The 22,122-nt window shown below is 34.6% G+C and overlaps 2 protein-coding genes and 1 pseudogene across 3 annotated transcripts; 2 read left to right on the top strand and 1 right to left on the bottom strand.

The window, feature by feature from the left end:
- The first annotated feature begins 1,958 nt into the window (after positions 1–1,958).
- On the top strand, positions 1,959–6,754 carry LOC136345489 (uncharacterized). Its single transcript, XM_066293834.1, has 6 exons — positions 1,959–2,088; positions 3,397–3,933; positions 5,646–5,808; positions 5,866–5,931; positions 5,987–6,162; positions 6,218–6,754. The coding sequence occupies exons 2-6, from the start codon at positions 3,838–3,840 to the stop codon at positions 6,410–6,412; spliced, it is 696 nt and encodes a 231-aa protein (XP_066149931.1). The 5' UTR covers positions 1,959–2,088; positions 3,397–3,837; the 3' UTR covers positions 6,413–6,754.
- A 2,872-nt stretch (positions 6,755–9,626) lies between these two features.
- pns (pinstripe) lies at positions 9,627–22,118 on the top strand. 2 transcript variants are annotated; one of them, XM_066294147.1, is made up of 16 exons: positions 9,628–9,950; positions 11,062–11,168; positions 11,423–11,599; positions 11,653–11,897; positions 11,952–12,024; positions 13,539–13,761; positions 13,810–13,944; positions 14,001–14,200; positions 14,254–14,565; positions 14,615–15,199; positions 15,299–15,560; positions 15,751–16,366; positions 16,480–16,682; positions 17,034–17,213; positions 17,328–17,523; positions 20,335–22,118. In XM_066294147.1, exons 1-16 carry the CDS (start codon positions 9,875–9,877, stop codon positions 20,531–20,533), a joined length of 3,789 nt encoding a protein of 1,262 aa, XP_066150244.1. In that variant the 5' UTR covers positions 9,628–9,874; the 3' UTR covers positions 20,534–22,118. The 2 variants fall into 2 exon arrangements, 1 of the variants encoding a protein (XP_066150244.1); XR_010733180.1 differs by lacking the exons at positions 17,328–17,523; positions 20,335–22,118 and having other exon boundaries at positions 9,627–9,950; positions 16,480–16,738; positions 17,034–17,171.
- On the bottom strand, positions 12,259–13,521 carry LOC136345643 (farnesol dehydrogenase-like; annotated as a pseudogene).
- Positions 22,119–22,122: the final 4 nt, after the last annotated feature.

Here is a 22,122-nt window from a genome sequence, read left to right as displayed (position 1 = left end):
TAGATAAGGGTCACTACGTCCCAGGGTAAAGAAATCTAGGAACTAACACAGCATCTAGAGAGGACTCTATTATGTGAAAAAAATGCAGATGGTCCCGTAAAAAAAAATACGCCCCGCTTTTCTCGGACGCCCCCTGGGGTTGTCATTAATTTCAAAATTTACCTTACATACATATCCCCATAATCAATTTTTCCTGGTACCACAAAGAAATTCAGAGGAATCCGAGGGTCTGTTAAATGGACACCCGGTATATTAGTTGGGACGTATATATATTATGCCACATATCACCCCATTTGGACCTCGCGGCTGGTCCGCCGGGGGGTGGATTCATCCCCCTGTAATTACGCCCCGATGGGCGCCACTTGTGGTCTGCGTGCGTTTAATCTAAATACCGTGCATTTTATGGGGCCATCAAAATGTCCATGCGGAAATCATTAGTGCGTGAAATATACATGGGATGCTGATGGAATGGCCTGTCGGGTTTGCTTTAGGCTGATCTGATTTAAGGGTGATTTTGGAAAGAAAAATAGAATCTAAAAGTATTGAGGAAATAATTGATGGCTGGCAGAACCAGACAACTGGGTGGGGTTCAGCTTCTGGTGTAAATCTACATGTTTGTGTTGATTAAGGAGATCTGAAACTATCACGTGAAAATATTTAAAATTTTTAACAGATTCGCGAAAAGTGTGAGTTTGTTACAATATTGACTGAAGTCACAAACTACAATTCTTTCAGATATGAAGGTACAAGTCGTTTCCTGACTTAAGCATATTTGAAATTTGTCGCGTAAACTGCAAATTTGTAATAATTTTGCTCATATAAAGAATCGAAAGAAATAACAATGTTTGAAATTTTGACGAGAAAGAAATAGAGCGACAGATTCAGGTCACTTCAGGTTAGTTCGGCCTCTTTTATAATTCATGGAGATTATCAAAAGAAAGAAAAGATCCAAAGGTATATTAAGCTGTTAGGTCTCGCGCAACAACGGCAAGTTGGGAAGATGAAATGCCCTTAAAAAGCTTCAAATCAATCGCGTACACTTGAAATTTATGACGAAGCTGATGTAGAATGAAACAACCTGAAACTTTCAATTTTCTTATTAAAGCTGCAAGTTTGTGATGAGCCTAAATGAATGAATTTAGTGATGGACATGACCTGAAAATACTTAAAACTTTCAAGCTTTTTTCAGCGTTTTGATTCTTCTTGGTTTTCAATACTGCAAAGTTACGTTAAGAATTATAAAAGGAAGCAAACCGAAAAAATATCTGAAACTAGGAATGTTGCATATTAAGATTTTTGCAAACAATTTCGGTTTAGACATATATTTTTCGAATCGAATTCTTGGAATTCAATATTTCCTCCAGCGTATTGTAAAATGACTTTACAGCACTCGAAACGATGATGTATTTCGTATCGGACTTGGAGCGTCTGCTATTTCTTTTCGTCTGTTAACCTGAGGAGAATTTTAAAAAACCCTAAATATTCGTCTGAGTGTTATATTAACGGAAAGTAAGTTCATATTTTCGGAAAATTAGGAAAACCCCTAGAAAAGGACCCCAGGTAACCATGGCGATATACGAATTTATATAGAAGCCGAAGTGACTTTCTCAGTCATCATAAAGTGGAAAATCTTTGATGTTAAAAGGGCTTCCACATATTCTTTAAATTATGATCCCCAACATACATCCCTGAAATGTGACATGCAAAAGCTCACGTTCTGCAAACGGAGTTTTTTAATTTTCCAACGAGCTTTGTCATAAAACTCGCTCTGTCTCATCTGCAATAATTTTCACAGCTATTCAAAACACCTCATCCTAAATTATCACATTATCCTTAAAACGTGCCCATTGCAACCGTTTCCCCTCGACAAAATTTTAACGTTTATTTTATGTGAAGCCCTTTAATTATGAAATGCGACTCGTTCACGTAAATTAGCAAAATTTGTTTGCTGGTCATAAGTTGAGGGTGACATTGGCACAACATGTCGTCAGCAAATTTACATCGCACGTCATAAAGGCCCTCAAAATATGGAATTAAACCCTCGGCCATTTAGGTGTGTGGGACTTGCTTCCTTTGGGAAACTAGAAGGTAATTTCTTGTTCAATGTAACAATCATTGTGTTGTGATGTTCGTTTCAGTAGATAGAAAAAGCGGCAGGAAAAACGTAACGGAAATAGGTCTAGGTATACAGAGTGTTCGGTTTTTTATAGCAGGATTTTAACTACGTATTGTATGCATAAAAATAATATTAATTTCACATAGAAACTATATTCGAAAATTGCTTTGTTAAGAAAAAACAAGATGTTGAAGTTTTATATCTTTCTCAATTTATCTTTTATAGCTCACAAAGTTTTTGAGATATTTAGCTCAAATTTTGTGTATCAATTTATAGCGTAATTAGACGGATGTCCTTCACATTATTCCCCGGTGGTGAGGTACTGGCTAAATGCATGCAGAGGTGGGTAAGTCGTGGAGGATCAATTGGTTAGTCTCCCCGATCGCTCCACCTAACACCTCTAGATTTTTATGCTTGAGAATTTTTGAAGGAAAACGTATACTCTACTCCTGCAAACCCTCAATAAGAATTGATAGGGCGAATAAGGAATTCTGCTCTTAGAATTACTGCTCAAAATTAGCAAGATGTTCAGTGGTGTCTATGACGACATTGTAATTTATGTGTAGAAAGTAATGGCGATCATTTCGAACAATTTCTGTAATAATAATTATTTGATATTAATTAAAAATATTTTGTTATCGAATAAATTGGCGCTGTTTAATTTATTCTGCATTTGAAGTTACATTTATTTTTTATTTCTCTTCTGTTTTACAGTCAGTTTAACAACAACAGGCAATTTAAATTTCTAAAATTAAATACTATGCGGTGCACTATAAAAAAGTTTTGGGTAACAAAATGAGTAGAAATTCAAAAAATTATCACCCTGTATTTTTTCACAATCATCTATTACCATATAAACATGTAGACCCCAAAGAGTAACTTAAACTTAAAATTTAAGTTAAATATATGAAAAACTTTAGGGCTATGAAAGATTTGAAAAAAGATTTTTAAAAATCTATAAAATTTCAACACACTGTATTTCCTTAACAAAGCTTGAATATAGTGGATATAGCAAACTAATATTGTTTTTATGCGTGGAAAACGTGGTTAAAATCCTGCTAATATAAAACCGGACACCCTGTATGTATAAAAGGTAATTTCCCCCCTGTTTTCCCGTCGGATCTGTAAAGTGAACCATAACATAACACTTGTATCAAATGCAATATTTGCGACAGTTTGTGTGCGTCACAATAGCCGTAATGTGCACCCTCCTCCCTAAGGATTGTTCAGGGTATCAAAATACTCTCAGCTTTTAAGCCCCTTTTTTCTTTTTGTTTTAGGATTATATTTCACATTGAGAGGCAATTTATGAAAAGTCACATTTGGGGAGTCAAAAAGCACACACACGCCCAAGGATCTTAAATCATTATCTCATAAAAAGATAAAAAAATAATTTTATTTTGATTGTGGATCTTTCCCAACAATGGCATCGTATTTAATAATAATTCGACGTATCCTACAATAAATCCATTTAAATTACAAGAAGAGAAATGAACCAACTGAAGAAGCCTTGGCGCCATGGTCGGTTGGACAAGTATAATAGAGAAAACAATGTCACCTATGAAGAACGAGCGTCAAATATAGAGGAACAATACAATTTGTTGCATATTATCAAAACATATTTGCACATCCAGGCCATATAAAATGATAATCTGAAATATATTTTGTTATTGCGATTCGACGAGTGCAGTGTTGACCATGCTAAGAGAATAACGAAAGTGATGATGGCTGTGATTAGAAACGTTGTGATTGTTGTGACTTTGGTGGTGTTTTGGTTCGATTGGTCGAAGGGAAATTCAGTTTTTGAGGATGAAAAAGTAAGTTTTTTTTACTAATGTTAAAGAGAGCCAAAGTTTGTATTTCTATTATGAATAAACAGAAAGAGTTTTTAAATAGGAGATGATTCAAATTGGTTATAGAACTAAATGGGAATGGTTCCAGCAAATTATGTTCGTAATAGAACGACGAAAGAGAGGTGAATTTGATGCTCATATAGATCATATTTAAGTCTGTGATAAGGAATTCCAATTGGGACCTTCAGGGATGCTCACGTGGGCAGTATCATTCATATTCGAATTCCCGATAGAAAATTTAAAACACATCACAAATTCCGGAGATTGAAAAAGAACGACTTTATGGCTGCTTCAAAGAACTAAAGATTTTCGATTCAACACTACTGTGAAGATAAACGTATTGTCCCATTTTGGAAAAACACTCCAAACTTTTTAGAGAGCATTTAGTTTGAATGTGTGATATAGAATAATCGGAAGTAGGTTAATTGGTCCGTTTGTTATAAATAGTTCTTTGAACCAGAACCGGTATTTTAGCTCCCTCTGTTGAGCTACAAAACTTCTTGGACGATCTACTTCTAGCTGATTTAAATGAACTTTATTTTTAACAAGGGGGAGGCTCACTCCATAATACTCATTTACATATTAATCATTTGAATTGACAATTTGAACAAATGGACCTATTAGGTGACTAGCACGTAGTTCGGATTTAACACAGATGGATTTTTTTGGGGATATCTCAAAGCTATTGCCTACGACATTCCGCCTAAAAATTTTCACATCCTAAAACGACGAATTGTTCAAATTTGCATCGAAGTACCCCTCAATGTCCTTAATAATGCAACTTTCAGCGTGTCCGAAAGATGTCGCTTATATGTTCAACAAAAAAATGGTGGACATTTTTAACAAATCTTATAAAAATATAGTATTTAAAATTAAAACTTTTCTTGATTAATTATGGAAGAAAATTGAAAAAAATATTTTTCAATGTATTTAGAAAAACACACGCAATTATAAAAATTAAGAAAAACGTAGTTGTCATTTCAAAGAGAAATTATCATCTGTTTTTGTGACAGAAAATTGATTTAAGCAAAATCGTTTTCTCTCAACTCTCAACAATTTATAATTTATCAATAATATTAAAAATGAATAACTATTTCACAGCTATGTCCGTTTTTCACGCAGCTCTCTGTGTAGTTATTCTGAGATACAGAGATTTCGATCTCAATTTTCCACTACTTACACTACTTACCACCACTAACCACTAATATGACTCCTTAAAAATTATTTAAAATATTGTTTTTAGACCGGTTAAGGTATGTAGGATTATTTGAGAGTGTTTGCATATAACAGACCCCTCATCCACATATGTACATTACTAGAACTACTTTATGTTGGCAATTATGGTTTAGTACTCTTATCCACGTCTCTTTCTTTGAACTAGTTTATTTAGAAAATCTATCAATTTAGGACAAATAGGATTTTAAACTTCTAAAGATGTTTTTAGGGCAGTGAACTAAACGCAAAAAATTTGGAATGTTTAAACACTACTCTGGTCCTCTTGATGCTATTCAATAGTACTGTCGCGAGAGCGAAAACCGTAAAAATATGAAAATTACTAATAATGTACGAAACTGACGAAAATTCCATCAAACAATCACTATCAATACGCAATGGCAAAATGATCTGTAATTGCTCATTTATCAGTGACTCAAATTACTTTTATTATTTTCTCTCAGTCTCAAATTCTCAGAGAAGAGGACAAGCGTGGGGCCGCCTCTGAAACGAAAAACGAAATTTCTCCAACTGAAGATTTGAGCACCAAGTCCAAAAGAGGACTAACATCTCTTTTAGGCAATAAACGGCAATTTGGGATTGATCCTCAAACATCAGGTTATGGAGGCAAGTATCCTCGCAAAACTCACACAAATAAAAAATCATAAAACCGACATATTATAGCATATGAGTCTGGAAGATACGGTCCTTCAACTTTCCCGCTTTCTGGCTCAGGGCTCTATGGAGATGGTACAGTACTACAGTATAGATTTATCAGATCTCTTAATGCAGCGATTCCTCCTAGATAGGAGACCTCCATTTATTGATGACAACGTAAGGTACCCTCACGGCGGAGGTGGGTACATTGGGGGAAGACCCACCGCTTATGGGCCTGGTTACGCACCTCCTCCACGGCATCCTGGAGATTATGAAGATCATTATCCGAGCTATAATGGAGGAGACTCTTTGGGAGGTATTCAGGTAGGAGTAACAATGTAAGAACTTTTTACTTAGTACAAGATAACTTTTTTCCTAGATGTCAACTATTAAAAAGATCCTTATACCACTAGCTGGATTAGCCATTCTTGGGGTGGCTGCAGCAGCATCTCATAACCCAGTTTTGTTGCCTTTGGGAACTTTGAATGGTAGAAGGAAAAGATCCCTATTGCCACTTGATGTGTATCCAGCTAATCCTGTAGTGAGGCCGTTAATAAATAATGTTAAACGGTGATTAAGTTTTGGCTTCACAAAAACGGAAGCTTTTATTTATTAACCATTTATATTTTTGTATTTGTATTGAACAATATAAGCCTTAAATTATGAAAAATTTTCACTTTACGTTCTATTTGATTATAAATGGTTCATCACGATAGTTTGCGAACATTTGTCGAATCACTTATCTTACTTCTGATACAACAAAGCGATATTTTTGAAGTAGAATAAAACAGACTATATAATATATTTAGTACCAGACTCGGGGAGGGAGGAGTGGTTAGGCAGCGCAGTTTCCTATTCTGCAATCTTTCTTAGAACTAGGGGAACTGTGATCAAAAATTTCTCCGAGGGCCCCAGATTTGCGAAGACCGGCACTGAATATGTTTACTGTGATACTAACAATTATCACCTATAAGAGCTCACAAAAGCTACCTAAATTATATGGAAACTTAGCAGCACATTCACGTAACAAAAATTGAAGTTGGCATATAAAAAATAAACATTCTTCTTCAACTATTGTGGATTACGTGATTCACCATTGTGACAAGAATAAAGGATTTTTTTTATCCTTATCACAATGATGAATTGATTTTATTTTTAGTTTAAATTTTACTTAAGAATTTGCGACATATGAATTAATATTAACATCAAACCTGCATTTAAAGCCCGAATGATGACAGTCAGAAAGTATGCAGTTACCTCGATAATTATTTCAGGATTGAAGCATCTCATACATCAACTGAAATATCCCTTCAGACACTTTCCTCGTTTTAAAACCGCAAATCACTCCACAGTCAAATATTTACCAGTCAAAAATCGCTACGAGACCTTACTGCACGAAATCAAGAATAAGTGACTAGAAGCATATAGTGCGTAGTAGGGCACATTTCATACCTCAAGCGCGCTCGATTCAAATTAAATTCTTTCCTATTTAAATCGATATTACAAAATTAGTCAATCCTTCGTTAATTCTAATTTCGGGTGTGAACTACACAAGATCTAAATAAATCACGATCGATAAAAGATACTTCACATCTGGATGTTGGAATCGAGTCATCGAATGAAACCCATACACGGCAAACCAATCCACTTGATCTGAATGGCCAGAAATAGCGTTAAAAGTTTTAAAAAAATACACCTGTAGTAAATGTATTTCTTAAGTTAACTCACAATTTTCTGATCTGACTAAATTTTGTGGTAATACGTACCATCAGCTATAGACTGGTTACTGTAAGTGTTTGGGCCATATATTCTTAATTAGAATATATTGGGAATAGGCAGTTAGAGATAAATTTAAGCAAATTTCTTAGGCACACTAACGTAGTAATTTCCTTATTAATGTTCATACTAACAGGTGTAGCCAAAACGTAAATCGCTGCATCAGCTACATCATCGTAGCTCTCAAAGCTGATAAACGAAGAGCTGTCTCAACAATTTGTGATCCAACATGAACTGGTGTAATTCATTAGGATCCTCTCCTTCTTCATTTCAAGTCTTAGTCTACCAGTTAACACATTAACCGCATGTTTTCTTATATGTGAACTATATTTATTTTGATCATACCATCACCACGCAAAATAAATATTTATATGATATTATTATGTTCTTATAGGAGTGTTAATCAAATCTGATGGCTTATAGCCTTCGCCTTAATGCGTTTTAGAGCACAGGAGTTAATTACTTAATCAATGCAGGTATGGGCATCCTGATACCATAATGTAAATCACGATTTAATCAATTTGGCTGATATTCCTGATGGGGGAAAGTGCATGTAAATTTCTTCCTTCATTTGAGAAGTGTTTCATTCAACTCAACGATCATCAAAAACCTTCACCATTTGCTCCTCGATTACTCGATTAATCAGCAAAAATATGTTTATGACGGTATCCCAATAAAAACGCAAAATTGAAATTTAAAAAAAAAATACGATTTTTTTTAGAAATTACTGAAATTTACATTTTATCATAAAGTAGACGTGTCAAAAATATGTATGAAACAATAAATCTAACAAAGCCAATTCTCGGTTTTGCTGGCATGTTAATATATCTTTGACAAAATTTTCAATCACTTTTTAGCATAAATGTGGTGGGATTTCAGTGATACGGCGTCTAATCTCCTCTTTCAAAGATTAGGTGGTCGTGGGTTTGTTCACATAAACATTCGACACCAAAAAATTTTTTTAAAAATTCCAAATACGTTAAACCGTCAGATCTAAATGGCCAATTCATGTCACCTAAATAGATTATTGCACGATCACGGAACGGTTGGTGCAATAATGCTATTGTTTCATGTAATGTATGGCAAATAGCACCTTCCTATAGGAACCACAGATCTTCGAAATCCATACCCTCCATGTGCAACACAAAAACCTGAGATATTACCTTCCGATGCCGTTCACCATTGATAGTGTATTCCCAATAGCGTCTTCAAAGAAAAGTAGTTCAGTGATGCTCCTTGTTCAAAGTCCACACCAAACAGCAACACGTTTGTAACAAATTCCCTTCTCATAAACCACATATAGATTTTCAATATTCCAAATGCGACAATTTCGCTTATTTATGAAACCATTAGCAAGAAATGGACCACATCGCTGAAGATTATTTTATTGGAAAAGCTACTTTTAGCCACCTAATGAAAATTCTTTAAAAAATTTACCAATGTTAACAATAATTTAAGAGAAAGAACGAAGCATAAAATTGCCTTTAATTAGAAAAATATTATTAGAAATGAATAGTTATCAAATTTTGGTAAACCACCACTTTTTAAATTATTTTTGTAGGGGTTTAGAGCTGTGAACGCTATCTGTGTGCGAAATCGTCACTCTTGACATCCAGAACACATCCCTCTATTAATGACAAAAATTGCTATTTCAGTTTTTCATCGCTAGAGGACGACATAGATTCTATAGTTAATTTTCCTGACATCTTGAGATGGTAACTAAACTAAACTAATTGCAATACGGAATAAGCTACCGAGTAGCTCATTTCTGTATTAGCAGGAAAACCAATTACTTGAGGACTATTTTTTTATCATAAAAAAATATGCCAAAAAAGAAGTTCTATAGTCCTTTTTGTATAGTATTTACCTTTAAAGAAATTAGTGCTGATGATATAATTGAACTGAGTGCACTTTCAATCCTCATGTACGATTCGTAAACTGAAAGTTCCTATCAAGCATTTGACATTTATTGTTTTAATACGTCAATCAGTCAATAAATGCGTCATTCATCATCATATGTTTCAAAATAAAAACAATGCGAACTTTAAATGCCATAGACAATACGGAGGAAAGATTTGTGAAAGTAATTACGACTCATATTTTAAATTAAAATTTATTCACATTTATTTAGTACAGTTAGAAATGGTTTTTGAATGAACTCGTTTAATAATTCCAATGAAATTCGTCGCAACATTCAGGTAAAAAGTTGATCTTTCTTAATAACCATCTGTAAAACTGCCTACCAAATCACTATCAAAACATGGCAAAGTTTGCCGATTACTTTGTAATTTGTGGATTAGATTATAATTCAGGATTGGAGCCAGATAAATATTCTGGTAAGTATATTTAGTGTTGTCATAAATGTGCATATTCACTCAGTTTTTTAAGAAATATGAAGTTACATAAGGGGTGTTTCGACTATTATGGAAGACTCTCTGGAAATTTCCAGGACAACCAAATTTCCATATTTAGCATTACACGTCCATATTTTGAAATCATTACCATACATATGAATACGCTCATCAAAGATGTATAGCTAGATTGACCAGAACATTAACATCTTAAAACTACCATTAATATCAAAATCTGGAAACTTTTATATAAACTCATTTCTGCTATTGAATATTAATTACTTAGTGACTACAAAGTTTCAATTAACTACATTGACAGCATACAACATTGTTAATGAAACCGCAATGAAGTAGATATATCAACTGTCAATCATCAATGCCTTTCAGAATTGCTTCATGTGTATGAGTACTGAAACTGGAATATGTTTGGAAATAAGTCCTATTTTTTTAATTAAAGACTGTCATGTATAAGAACACTTGTATTGAACTTTCCAAAACGGATCAACAAAACTTATAGCTTATTGGTTTCAACTATGGTGCTTTGTGGTTTTCATTACATTGAATATATAAATTATTTAATACTAGTAAAATTAATAATACCCTAGTACAATCAAAATTTAATATTTTTCTGTTTAGTTTATGAGTAATAACATATTCCAACTTACTATATCAATCAATAAATCTATCACTTGAAACTTGTTTATGAAGAAATTCCTGAATTTTTTTCTAATTTCTAAAAGAGACATTTCTGTTATTCAACTGAAGAAGTATCTAAATTTGCACATAACACTTCTGAAGACTGACATAGGTAAAAAGGAGTTATTCTATAGGTGGTCTAGTTCTGTGGAACAAAGATGCATGCATGTTTTAAGATATTTTAAAGTATTTTAACTGTCTTCATACAATTTGCATGATTTTATTACTCCTTGTATTACATTATAATTAACTGAATTAAGTAGTAACTATCCTCCCCATGCAAGGTCTGTTGTGGCTCACCCCCTAAAATCTTAAGATCTTTGGTTTTTTTAATAGATAAATAGTGATTATTTGATTAATACTATTCATCAAATTTAAATTATATCAATGCCCTTTTTAGATAACCTTCATATTTCACCTTTAGAACGGTCTTACAAATGTAAAGTTTTGGCTCATTATCCTGAGAGTAACAAAGCAAATACTTTTGATGAATCTGCTGTTTCTATGGTAAGTCAATTTTGCTACTTTAAACATGAATTTATGTGGCAGTTCATACTTAAATTACAAGTGAAAGTCCTGCCATTAACTGAGAGAATATATATAATTCTTCTTAATATGCCATAGACTGTTACATATACTTGAGAAGACATTATTGAATATACTTATTGGTTGCTAATTTCGAGTTTAATTATTTAAACAAAAGAAATAATTGCATGCTTTACACCATTTTTTATTACATTATTTATATCTCTATCCTCTAGCTTTCCTTGCCCAATGGTCTCAAATTTAGAACTCAAAAGCACTCAGTAACCCAATCTCCAAATTTCCATTCCTTCCTTATAACAAGGGAAAATGGCAAAAGGTGTTACGGCTTTAGTCTGATATTTTATGAAGAAGTCCGAAACCGTGATATTTGCACCGCAATGCAAACGTTACAAGTAAGTGGCAATTTTCGTCTTACATTCACAAATATTGTAAATGAGCGTTTTAGGCCATGTATGTAACAGAACTATCTAGTGGCGTGAAAAACAGATCAATACAACAAGTGCAAAACCAAGGTCCTCAATCGCGCTCTTTGCCTAAGCATTTTAAACTTAACTCCCCGAATGTGAACAGCTCAATATTGACTTATTATGACATAGTCAAGGATAAGTTGTTTGTGTCAAAGTGTATTGGAATAATTTGTCAGACAGCATATGTGCAAGCGGCTAAAATGTTCCTAGAAAACTTGTACAGGTAGGTGAATTCAATAGTTTATTACACATGTAATAATCTCTTTTGAATTTTAAGATGTGCGCCTAGAAAATCTGCGTCTCTCAACGGCCTCAGCCTAGAGAGCTACGTATTCAACTTATTATATGAGGTATGTTCATAAAGATAATATATTGACTAGTGGATTTAACAAACGTCATTTAGCTTTGAGACGTCTACGATTAAATCTGAATTTGCCAATATTCCTAGGGAAAAGACAAAATCATGATTTTTTTTTTCATTCATCTTTCTTTTGTTCTTCTGTGTGATGCAGCATTTTAATAGATACAAGAAAGATTCAGAATGAGCGATGCAAGCGTATTTTAAGGTTTTTAGGTCAGTAATATAATTTTCGCTTGTTTTAGATTTCCTTTATTTATTACACATTCGGCTGACAATTAACAATAAGCTCTTTAATATTAACATGCTCAGGAATTGCCAAAATGTAAAAAGTTGCATCTGCCACATTTTCAGCCACTAAACCTGGAAGAGCGAAATCCCTTTCACTACTTTCTTTCCCGTCAGCGATCTCTTTGAATTTCGTTTTGACAAGCCCTGGATTCAATCTTGTCACCTTAATAGACAAGTGTTCCCTGTTAACTTCAAGCCTCAGAGTCTCAGTTAAAGCAGTGACTGCGAACTTCGTAGCAGGATACAGGTTCAATCGAGGATTATCTGAAACGGAGTGTCCAACCACGCTGTTAACGTTTATAATGTGCCCTTTAGTGTTATGAAATTTCATGTTCTTGATGGCTTCTCTGGTTGCTATTGTAAGGCCTAAAACATTTGTGTCTAACATGGTTTTCCATTTGTCAATGTCGCCGTCGATCCTCCCAAACGCAATCCTGCGTTATTTATTAATATGTGAATCGAGCCTAGTTCCTGGATGATCTTAAATGTAGTTAAAATCTCCTCCTGATTGGTTAAATCAGTTTTATAGGCATAAAGTTTTCCTTTTTCATTAGAGAGTTCTTTAGAGTGTTCTAAAATCCGCTCTTTTCGTCTAGCTATTCCGGCCACTATTAAGCCATATTTCACCAATCCTTCAGCTATGGCTTTACCAATACCGGAAGAGGCACCAGTTACCAGAGCTAATTTACCGAAAAACCTATTGAGAGACAAGGAATAGGCCATGGTTATTTGTTGCCAACTAAACTTAACTAGTGCACTTATAATTTTGTGCTCGCTGTTAGTATTATCACAACAGCAATAACAAAAGTTCTTGAAAAAATATGCTCAGACATGTAGCTTGCTTCTTGGGAAAAGAAAAATACTCATATTATTTGTTGTAACATGATATAAATTAAAATTACCGGACAATTCATTTCGTTAGATTTACAAGTGTTACTAATAGGCGTTTAATGACTGAGAGTGTAAATCAGTTCAAATTAGTATCGAAAAATTCGGTTTAAGACCGCCTAGTAAAGACTGTTCAATGAATGTTTATTTTACAAAATAGTTTGTCATAATAGATTATTAAATTAATACAATAGTTAGAGTTCCAAGATGTCCTGCGTCATCCTAATTGATAACTAGCTAATTGGTTATGTATGCGTTTCTCATAGAACTAGCAATGAGTGAATATTAACTGACTAATTTAAAATATAGAAAGCTACTTCTTTACAGATGGAGTTGCCAGCTCCGGGAAAAAGCATTCTTATTCATCTGCCACCCTCAGACCCTCACTTGCCACCGGCAAATACAATTTTGCAAAACCCAGCTCCACCCTTAGAGTTGCCACATTCCGACTATTATATGCGACTCATGTTTACATGGCTAGGAGTGGAAATTATAGTTCAATTATTTACTTGTTTACTTTTAGAAAATCAAGTTTTATTGAGAAGCACTGGTGAGCTTTAAACCTTTTTTTTCCGAATCTAAATGTATTTTGCTTTAGATTCTCAAAAACTGATGGTGGTCGCAGAAGGAATGACAACACTGTTATTCCCTTTTTCATGGCCTCATGTTTATGTCCCTATTTTACCCGCGGAACTGCACCATTTCCTTGACGCCCCAGTTCCATTTTTAATGGGTAGGAACATGTAACTAAGGCTGATTTTAAGACTCTGCATTTATAAAATTTTACAGGTTTATATGCTTCTTCTGAAAATTTAAAATTGGCTTCAGAGGCCACACTATGTTACGTTGATATTGATAAGTGTAAAGTGCAGCTACCCGAGGAAATGCCCATTTTTCCGCATTTGGAAACTTTCGTCGCTGAAATTTGGTCTCTTTTGGACAAGTACGGCGTGCATGTGCCAAATTCTGAAAACGTCAGAAATTTATGGGTAAAATTAAATCATTAAACCAGTAGTTTCATTTAGTAATATTTTCATTTTAGGATGCGCCACCTAGGAGCTGCAACACCCTTCCGGGTAGACCTCAAAACCAAAGAAAACTTTCCCTACATAATACTCTTGACTGTGATAGGCCTCCTTCGCCTCCCGGTTCAGCGCGATCTGAGGCTTTGCAAAGAATCGCTGATATTGTAAGGCGAACTGGAGTTGCCTTGGATAAAAAGGAAATCCAGCAACCATCGGATTGTTACCTTGAAGAAATGAGATTTAATAATGCTGTGAGAGAGACGTTTTTGAACAGATTCGTTCATATATTCCAATCTTATGAGAATTTCGTCATATTTCCCACTAACCATGTAAGCAACATAATCGCTTAGTATCTTTAATTTTAGAAATTCTTTCCAGAATAAAGAAGACTGGTTTAATAACCGAGATGAAATGCAAAACTTCGATAAAGCATCCTTCCTTTCGGACCAACCGGAAACTGATCGTCTCTTTCTGTGGCGATTTTTAGAGTCTCAGATGTTTGCTACTTTAATAGACAACAAAATCTTGTCTCAGTGGGGAGAGCGTGATGATAATCTTCAGATTTTCGACAATAGAATAAAGCTTTTGAAACAACGCTATGGCGGCGAAAACTTGCTCAGATCTATTGCCTATGAGCCCTGCACAATCATGCACGAGACGCAAAAATTGTTGGAAAGGAGATTGCAAAATCCAGAGTTTGAAAGTCCAATGCCGCGCGAAATTATGAATTCTAAACCTGCAGCGAGCAGACAGTTTCCTTTATTACATAAGGATATATTGAATAAAACCCCGGTTGTGAGTAAGGGAAGCATCCCAAGGGCAAGAGAGTTGCGGAAAGGATTTACCTTTGGAAAACCCCCTATTCCCAATAATGACAAAAATGCGAAGTTGCATACCAATCAGGATGTTTCTCCAGCTCTTTTGGCTCAGGCAAACTGGACTTTTGTAGAGAAATTGTTGGGAGTAAGTATGAAGACCTAGCATATTATTTTAATTAAATAAAACAATTGCTTTTATGATGTTTTCCCGAAATGCTAGAGATATATTAAATTTTTTAAATAGGACTGTAAAGCTAAAACCAAAAGGATGCTGTTGGCCAAATTGGGAGCTGAAGGGGTGACTTTATCGAGTAATCAATCCTCAGATAGTTTTGGGGCAGTAGAAGAAAACACTTTAGTTGCGGCTTTGTGCGACTTTTTGGAACGTGTTTGGTCCCACGGTTTGCAACGAAAACGAGGCAAATCTGCACTGTGGACTCATTTGTTGGCATATCAGGAAAAATACAAGGGTCAGAACGAGAAAGATAATAATTATTTAGCAGCAGGTGCGTTTCGTTAAAATCTGATTACCTACTTACTTTGAAATGCTAACTGTATGTATTCTTAAATCTTAAAAAAACGTATACATGTACAGGGTGTTTCATGAGGCAGTGTACATTTCTAGAACGAATTTTTGTGTGAATATCACAGATAAACGGAAAATAAGGACTTGGAACTTAGTATGTTCATTTTCAGACATTTCACGTTTAACTACAAGTTTAGAAAGCTGGAACAGTCCCGGAAGCGACCGAACTAAAAGCGACCTTCCCGACTTACCCAATAGCATATTTTTCGATATAACCAACGTCCAGGCAATGCCAGATGTCAAAACAGGTATTGGATTCGCCAGAGCTTGGGTTCGATTGGCATTAGAAAAGAAACAACTCTCCAAACATTTACGGGCATTATTGCTGGACCAGGGCCTCCTGAAAGAATTGTACAAGCGATCTGCTTTCGTGCGATGCGAAGAGGAGAAGGAGCAATTTTTATACCATTTGCTCTCACTGAATGCTGTGGATTATTTTTGTTTTACCAGTACATACCCGACGACTGTGATACCTTATAACATCATGATAGTTCCCAATAAGAAAGGAGCCTACACGTCCGCAAATGTATGGGTGGTTTTGTCAGGGACGTTGTCGGAAACTCAGAGAATTCAAGTCCCCAAAAATATATACAGTTTCGAGTATAGGAACAGAAATTTGGGAGTTTTGACTACTTTGAGAATTGGACACGATAACTCCGGGTTATATGCAAAGTGGATGGTGGATTATGTGTTGGTGAGGAATTATGTAACAGGACATACCTATAGGTAAGTTTTAAAATCCAAATCTACTCAATTTTTCTCTTATAGTTCACTTTTTTCCATATAAACTTTTGTATTTAGAATTTTACTGTATAATTCGCGATGTACACTGTTTTTAGGTTTACGTGTGGTAGATGGTTAGGTAGAGGTATAGACGACGGTTCAACTGAAAGACTTCTGGTCGGTAATCTTTTATCCCTGAAAAAAGAAGAGGAGGAGAATAGACCGACCGGTAGCCTTGGGAGAAGCACACCGAGAACACGGTCACCAGCCCCCTCGCCCCGGCCTGAATTGAAAGCCTCCGAATTGCAGTACATGTTGGGTTAGTACAGTTTATACGTACAGGAATATACAGAGTCGACACTATTCCCCGGCAAAGTAAGTATTATAATGAGGAAGATTACCCTGGTTTTCTATCAGGTGTCGGTTCTGTATAACTGTGTCGACTAATAATTTCAAGTATGTGTTAAAACATTCGTGATAACATTTATCTTCTTTCTTTAGTTGTGGTTTTAACCCCATATTATGCATTTTGATTAACAAAGAAAACATCAAACAAGTTCATCACCATCACTTAACAGAATAAAATATAAACTGTTGTTCGTTAAATGATCGTTTAAATTTGGCTTCCGTAAATTTTTTCTTTTCACTTCGGTATTTCACAAATGCTTAGGAGACTGTGTGAATAACATTGTCAAATGGAGATACACCAGGAATTCCGAAAGACACACTACCCTTACTGCTCTCTTATGCAGTGAAGATGGCCTAGTCCAGTGCCTCGAGAATGTTTTTCTTTTGGGGTTCAAATCGGCCAGGATGTTCGTTGGAAAGAATTATCTGTGGGATTATTTTGGTGAGTGAAAAAAGAGGTTGTGTAATTACCAAAAATGTGGTAAATTTTCTTTTCATTAAAATTTTGTCTGTATTAATCTTTGAGTATTTAATAATTTGGCATTTGATGTGTCAGTTCGTGTAAAAGATCAGTTCGAGCAAAACCTAATGGATGAACTCTCCGGCAATAAAACTGCTAGTTTGGAAAGAAATCACCAAGAAACTGTCGCAGTTTGGAGATGCTACTGCCATCTAATTGATGAGATTAGGCACACCAGCAAAAATTTGGGAAAAGATGGAAAATTCCAACTGTTTATTTGTTTAGGAGTGCGGTAAGTAATGCATACAGGGTGTGAATTTGAAAACTTCTCATCTCTATTATCTCAAAATGGGATAGATCTTTTTTTAATCACCAAAAATAAAAAAAAAATTGTTTACAAACTTTAATAAAGGACTGAAATAATTTCTAAAAAAACAGCTTTGCAAATAATTTCGACTTTCAAATAAAATTTTGATTACGCCGTTCTAATTTACCTGACAAAACTCAATTGTAAACCATAACAAACAACAATCAGAACTTACTCCCAAGCGGCAAAAATGTGCGCCAGAAGTATGTCAGCAACATCCCCTATCACTCACAAAATGACACTCAAACGCCTCCCCACTTTCAGTCGCTGAGCCATAGATATACTGACATCGTACCTCAGAGGTCTTAAAAACAAAAAAAAAACTATTATCACGATTATGACTACAGTACCGATCATGAGTACGCTATTCATCGCCGCGCTAACATTCGAACGAATCATCTACAAAATAATATCAGTACAACCTTCCTTTTGCAAAGATACAGGTGATCGTTATTGGTACGATATGCGATAGGAAATAATATGCGATGTTTCCAGATTTCGTAAAATGAGAGAAAAGTTGCGGATTCAAAGCGATAATCTTATTTTCTAAATATATCCCGATGGAATAAAAAAATACATTTCTTATTGAAAATAAAATTTAATAGAAAAAGATATCAGCGGTTTTTCTAAGAAAAAAATTAATTTACAATTTCATACGTAGTGTTCATAATTGATATGAATATAGTGTAACAAATGTAAGGCCACTACAAACCTTAACATTTTGTCTCAGGCGCATACAATTTACCCTTGAAACACAAGAACATTGAATTTAATTTCCTAAATTGTTTTGTTGGTCGTGGACACCACTATTCAGGTCGTAGAGATTTGGAAAGGCACTTTTCGTACCTTCATTTTCGGCACCAAAAAATCGCAAATATTAGGGTTTAAAATGATGCCTTATCTAGGGAAATGATTAATTTATTTCATATTTTGGATATCTTGTTTGTTGTGTTATCGCTCGGCTGGACCATCTAAGAATCAATATTTTTTTACAAAGGCAAGAGTCATAGGACGAGTAATAACAACGATATTTGAATACTGGCCTCCAAGCATTTAAATAACTTTACATCCTTTTTGGTGAGCATAGAACTCGTTGGTCTTGTGATGCATGTTCTAAAAAAAGTGAAAATGAACTTTTTGCTTGCTACCTGCCGTGGAATGTATGATGCATAAATTTCGGATAATGGGTAAGAATTTGTCCTACAAAATTACCTGAATATATCGTAGTAATTTTATTTTTTGAAACCCTATTTGCTTGCGAAAGGATAATTCCAACTTTGGAATTACCTTGTATAAACAATGATGAAAAACTCTTAGAATTGTCACCAACTCAGAAAATAAAATTAAGCTAGGACAAATTAGATATAATTATAAAATACCGGTCACTTACCGCAAATAAACGTTCTGGAATTACGATGCGTTTAGAATCGTGTCAACAAAAAGTGTCATTCCGCAGCTGTTAAGGGAAATTTCAGTTACTATTTATTTTCAATAGAACACGCACTGCACTGCCCCGTCTCACGTTCGCCGATGGCTTTTTTGTTTGCAATTGTCAAAATTTTTAATTCGCTTCCATTTGAGCTTCTTCCAAGTATGCTGCTCAGCGATCGTGCAACTTCAAAGACCCAATCGCAAAGGAGACGACGTTCCCGATATTGTCAAATAAAATCGAATTCTAAAGGGGCGATTTTTACCAGTTTTTAACCGAGCGCAATCCCGCACGAACACTCATTACTTCTTTATTTAATTAATTTTCAAATCCGCACAAATTTTTCCAAATTTTTTGCACATTTTCACTAGAAATTTTATCATTTTCGCGAGCGACGCGGAAGGAACGAAAAGACAACATTAGCACTAGCACTGGAAGTGTTATTTTTTTGTTTTCAGAATCTTAATCCAAAGCATCACTTCCGAGTGACGTAGTATCAGAACAAAGCGATATTACGACGATCGGCCCTTTTGCAAATAAAAAAATATGGGTAGGGCGTTGTCCTCAGCTTTGTAAATTTAGAATTTCGCAATAAAAATGATAAAAATCTGCCGTCGTATATAACGAATTTTTCTAACAAAAGAATGCCCGATTATTAATTCATTCCATATTACGAATATTTTGTTTATCGCACTCTGCTGACTAATCTTTCCATTTCAAACAAATGTAAACAATAAAAAAATGCCTATTCTACATTGAGGTTTGTTTTCGAGGGCCGAGGGAATTGACGAGATAAACATTGCTTTAGCGAATAATGCATCTTTTCTTTTTATGGTTAATTGACTTATTACAATGGTTTCCTAGTCATAAGACATGTTTGAATTTAAAAGATATTGATGTCAATGCCATGAAAACACGCGTAGGAAAAATTATTTTCAAACTTTTTAAAATGGCTAATATAATAATGCAACAGTCAAATGTAACAAATAAGTTACCAAAAAAATAAATGAGATACTCAAAACCAAGTAGAGAATGAAAAGCCCCTTCAAGTGATGTATCATTTAGACACCTTTACCATGTAAGATATTTTGAAAGGGTGGCTCTGCGAAGCAGAGGGTTGAAAGAAACGCAGTGAATTCTACATAAAAGAGTATGGCCCCTCTCGTTAACAAAATCTTACGTGTTTCAGCGATTTTAAAGAAATCTATCCCGTCTGGAGATAATGGGGGTGGGAAATTTTCATATTGGCACCCTGCATGGATTTGCTCAATTTTGTCGACATATCTGATTTTATGGTTTAATCACAGAGAGCATCTACTACACAGAATGCTAATCCCGATGTCGTCTTGCAGAATCACCCAAGAAATGTACGAAGAAAACTCATTTCTACGTAAACGCTCGTTACAAACGTTTTTGACTCAAATACTAGCCCCTTTAGATGAGTTAGACGTAGTCTTAGAAAACTCAGTTACCCATGGCATAACCTCCCCTTCAGCCCACATTTAAGAATAAGAAAAATCGATGTTCTTCCCGTTTTACTTAAAATTTAGAAAGTTCTGTGAATAGTTATTAGGTCTGAAGTGCGAGGGCCTTTACTCACTTTATGCTGTGTTACCGTGTAATTTTATCAGTAGAAATTATATTTTTTTATAATCATTAATTGTGATGAACCAGTGTAGGTTTCTCTAGTCTTGTGGTTGAATTTTTCCCGGTCTGATATTATATAATTAAGTTAGTAACTCCATTATTTTTTTCATATAAATCGCAGTATACTGCGTATATTTTCGTTCGAGAAAAGGTTATTGTTATATTTTTTATTATGGTAATATGTCAGGGTTGTGTTTCCAATTAGCTCTCGATAATTTCTCATTTCATGGTTAGTTTCAGTATTTTTTAACATTTGGAATGTTGAAAGCACCGTACTCAACCACTTCCCAGTACAAATATGTCGATTTATTGCGTTGATATTTCCTTACCACTGAGATTTAATTATTTGATATTCGTGTTATTAAGTATAGATTTTTATTTATCCTTTACAACTAATTTTATTGTATTAATAAATGTATTTTTCCACTACAAGCATTAAAAGACCATTATCGGGCGTATTGAATTGAGAAAATGGAAAGTACATTTCCTCCCCTTTTTTCTAAAGCAAATGAATAACAAGTTAATCATCCCAAGCTATTTTATTTATAGTTGCCATAGAGATTAATGTCAAAAGAAATGTTGCAACGCTCAAAGTTATGATTCAAGACGCGTGGTCGGAGGTTGTGGAGAACTTAAGATCGCCCACATTTTATATCCTTCAGCTTTGCGCGTTTCAGGACTTGAACTTTAAGTCACCATTATGACTCGAAGTTTAATTAAGTCCTGCGCAACACTGGTGTTTATTATACTGTTATAGATCATCGCACAGGGTGGATAAGTCAGTATCCATTTGTCATTTTATTTATGACCATTTTCTTTTTTCTTGAAGCGTGGTCTTTACGTTATGTCTGACCTTCAATCTTGTATGCAGGATCAACAAGACTCAAACAAAAAATACCAAAAAAAGGTGAATACATTATTCTAGTATTTGCTTAGTAGTTTTTCAGTGAACTGTCTTGTCTTACTTATATACAAACCTCCAGGCCAACGACTTTTTTCTTGATATGAGGATAACATGGGGATCTACAGATATACATGCTGTGCTTGTTGATGTGACACGAGCGTGCAAAAGTGACTACAAAAAAATGTTTAAACCAGGCTTAACAAGTTTTATTTCTAATTTTTATATACACCCCAAATTGAGACGAAACCATCTTTGTATCTCTTTCAGAGAATACATGTTTTCAAAGGCATACATTTAATATCACTGTATTTACCATTTCCTAGTAGAGTAAATGCCAAAAAGTCTGGAGATATTATATTTCCGATAAGAGACGGTGAACATAGTGTATTGTTTTCCTTTCATAATTAATTCAATCGTGTAGTTTATATTATATTTGTACCTTTGTAATAATTTAAGAATCAGAATGAAAAGTTACACTAGATCTATATTGCTGTAGATATTGTATGTTCGAATATTGAGCATTATAAATTGGTATTAAAATTTG

The sequence above is a fragment of the Euwallacea fornicatus genome, chromosome 20, assembly GCF_040115645.1.
Source record: "Euwallacea fornicatus isolate EFF26 chromosome 20, ASM4011564v1, whole genome shotgun sequence".
Classification (NCBI taxonomy): Eukaryota; Metazoa; Arthropoda; class Insecta; order Coleoptera; family Curculionidae; genus Euwallacea; species Euwallacea fornicatus.
This window is presented reverse-complemented; position numbering and strand designations above follow the sequence as displayed.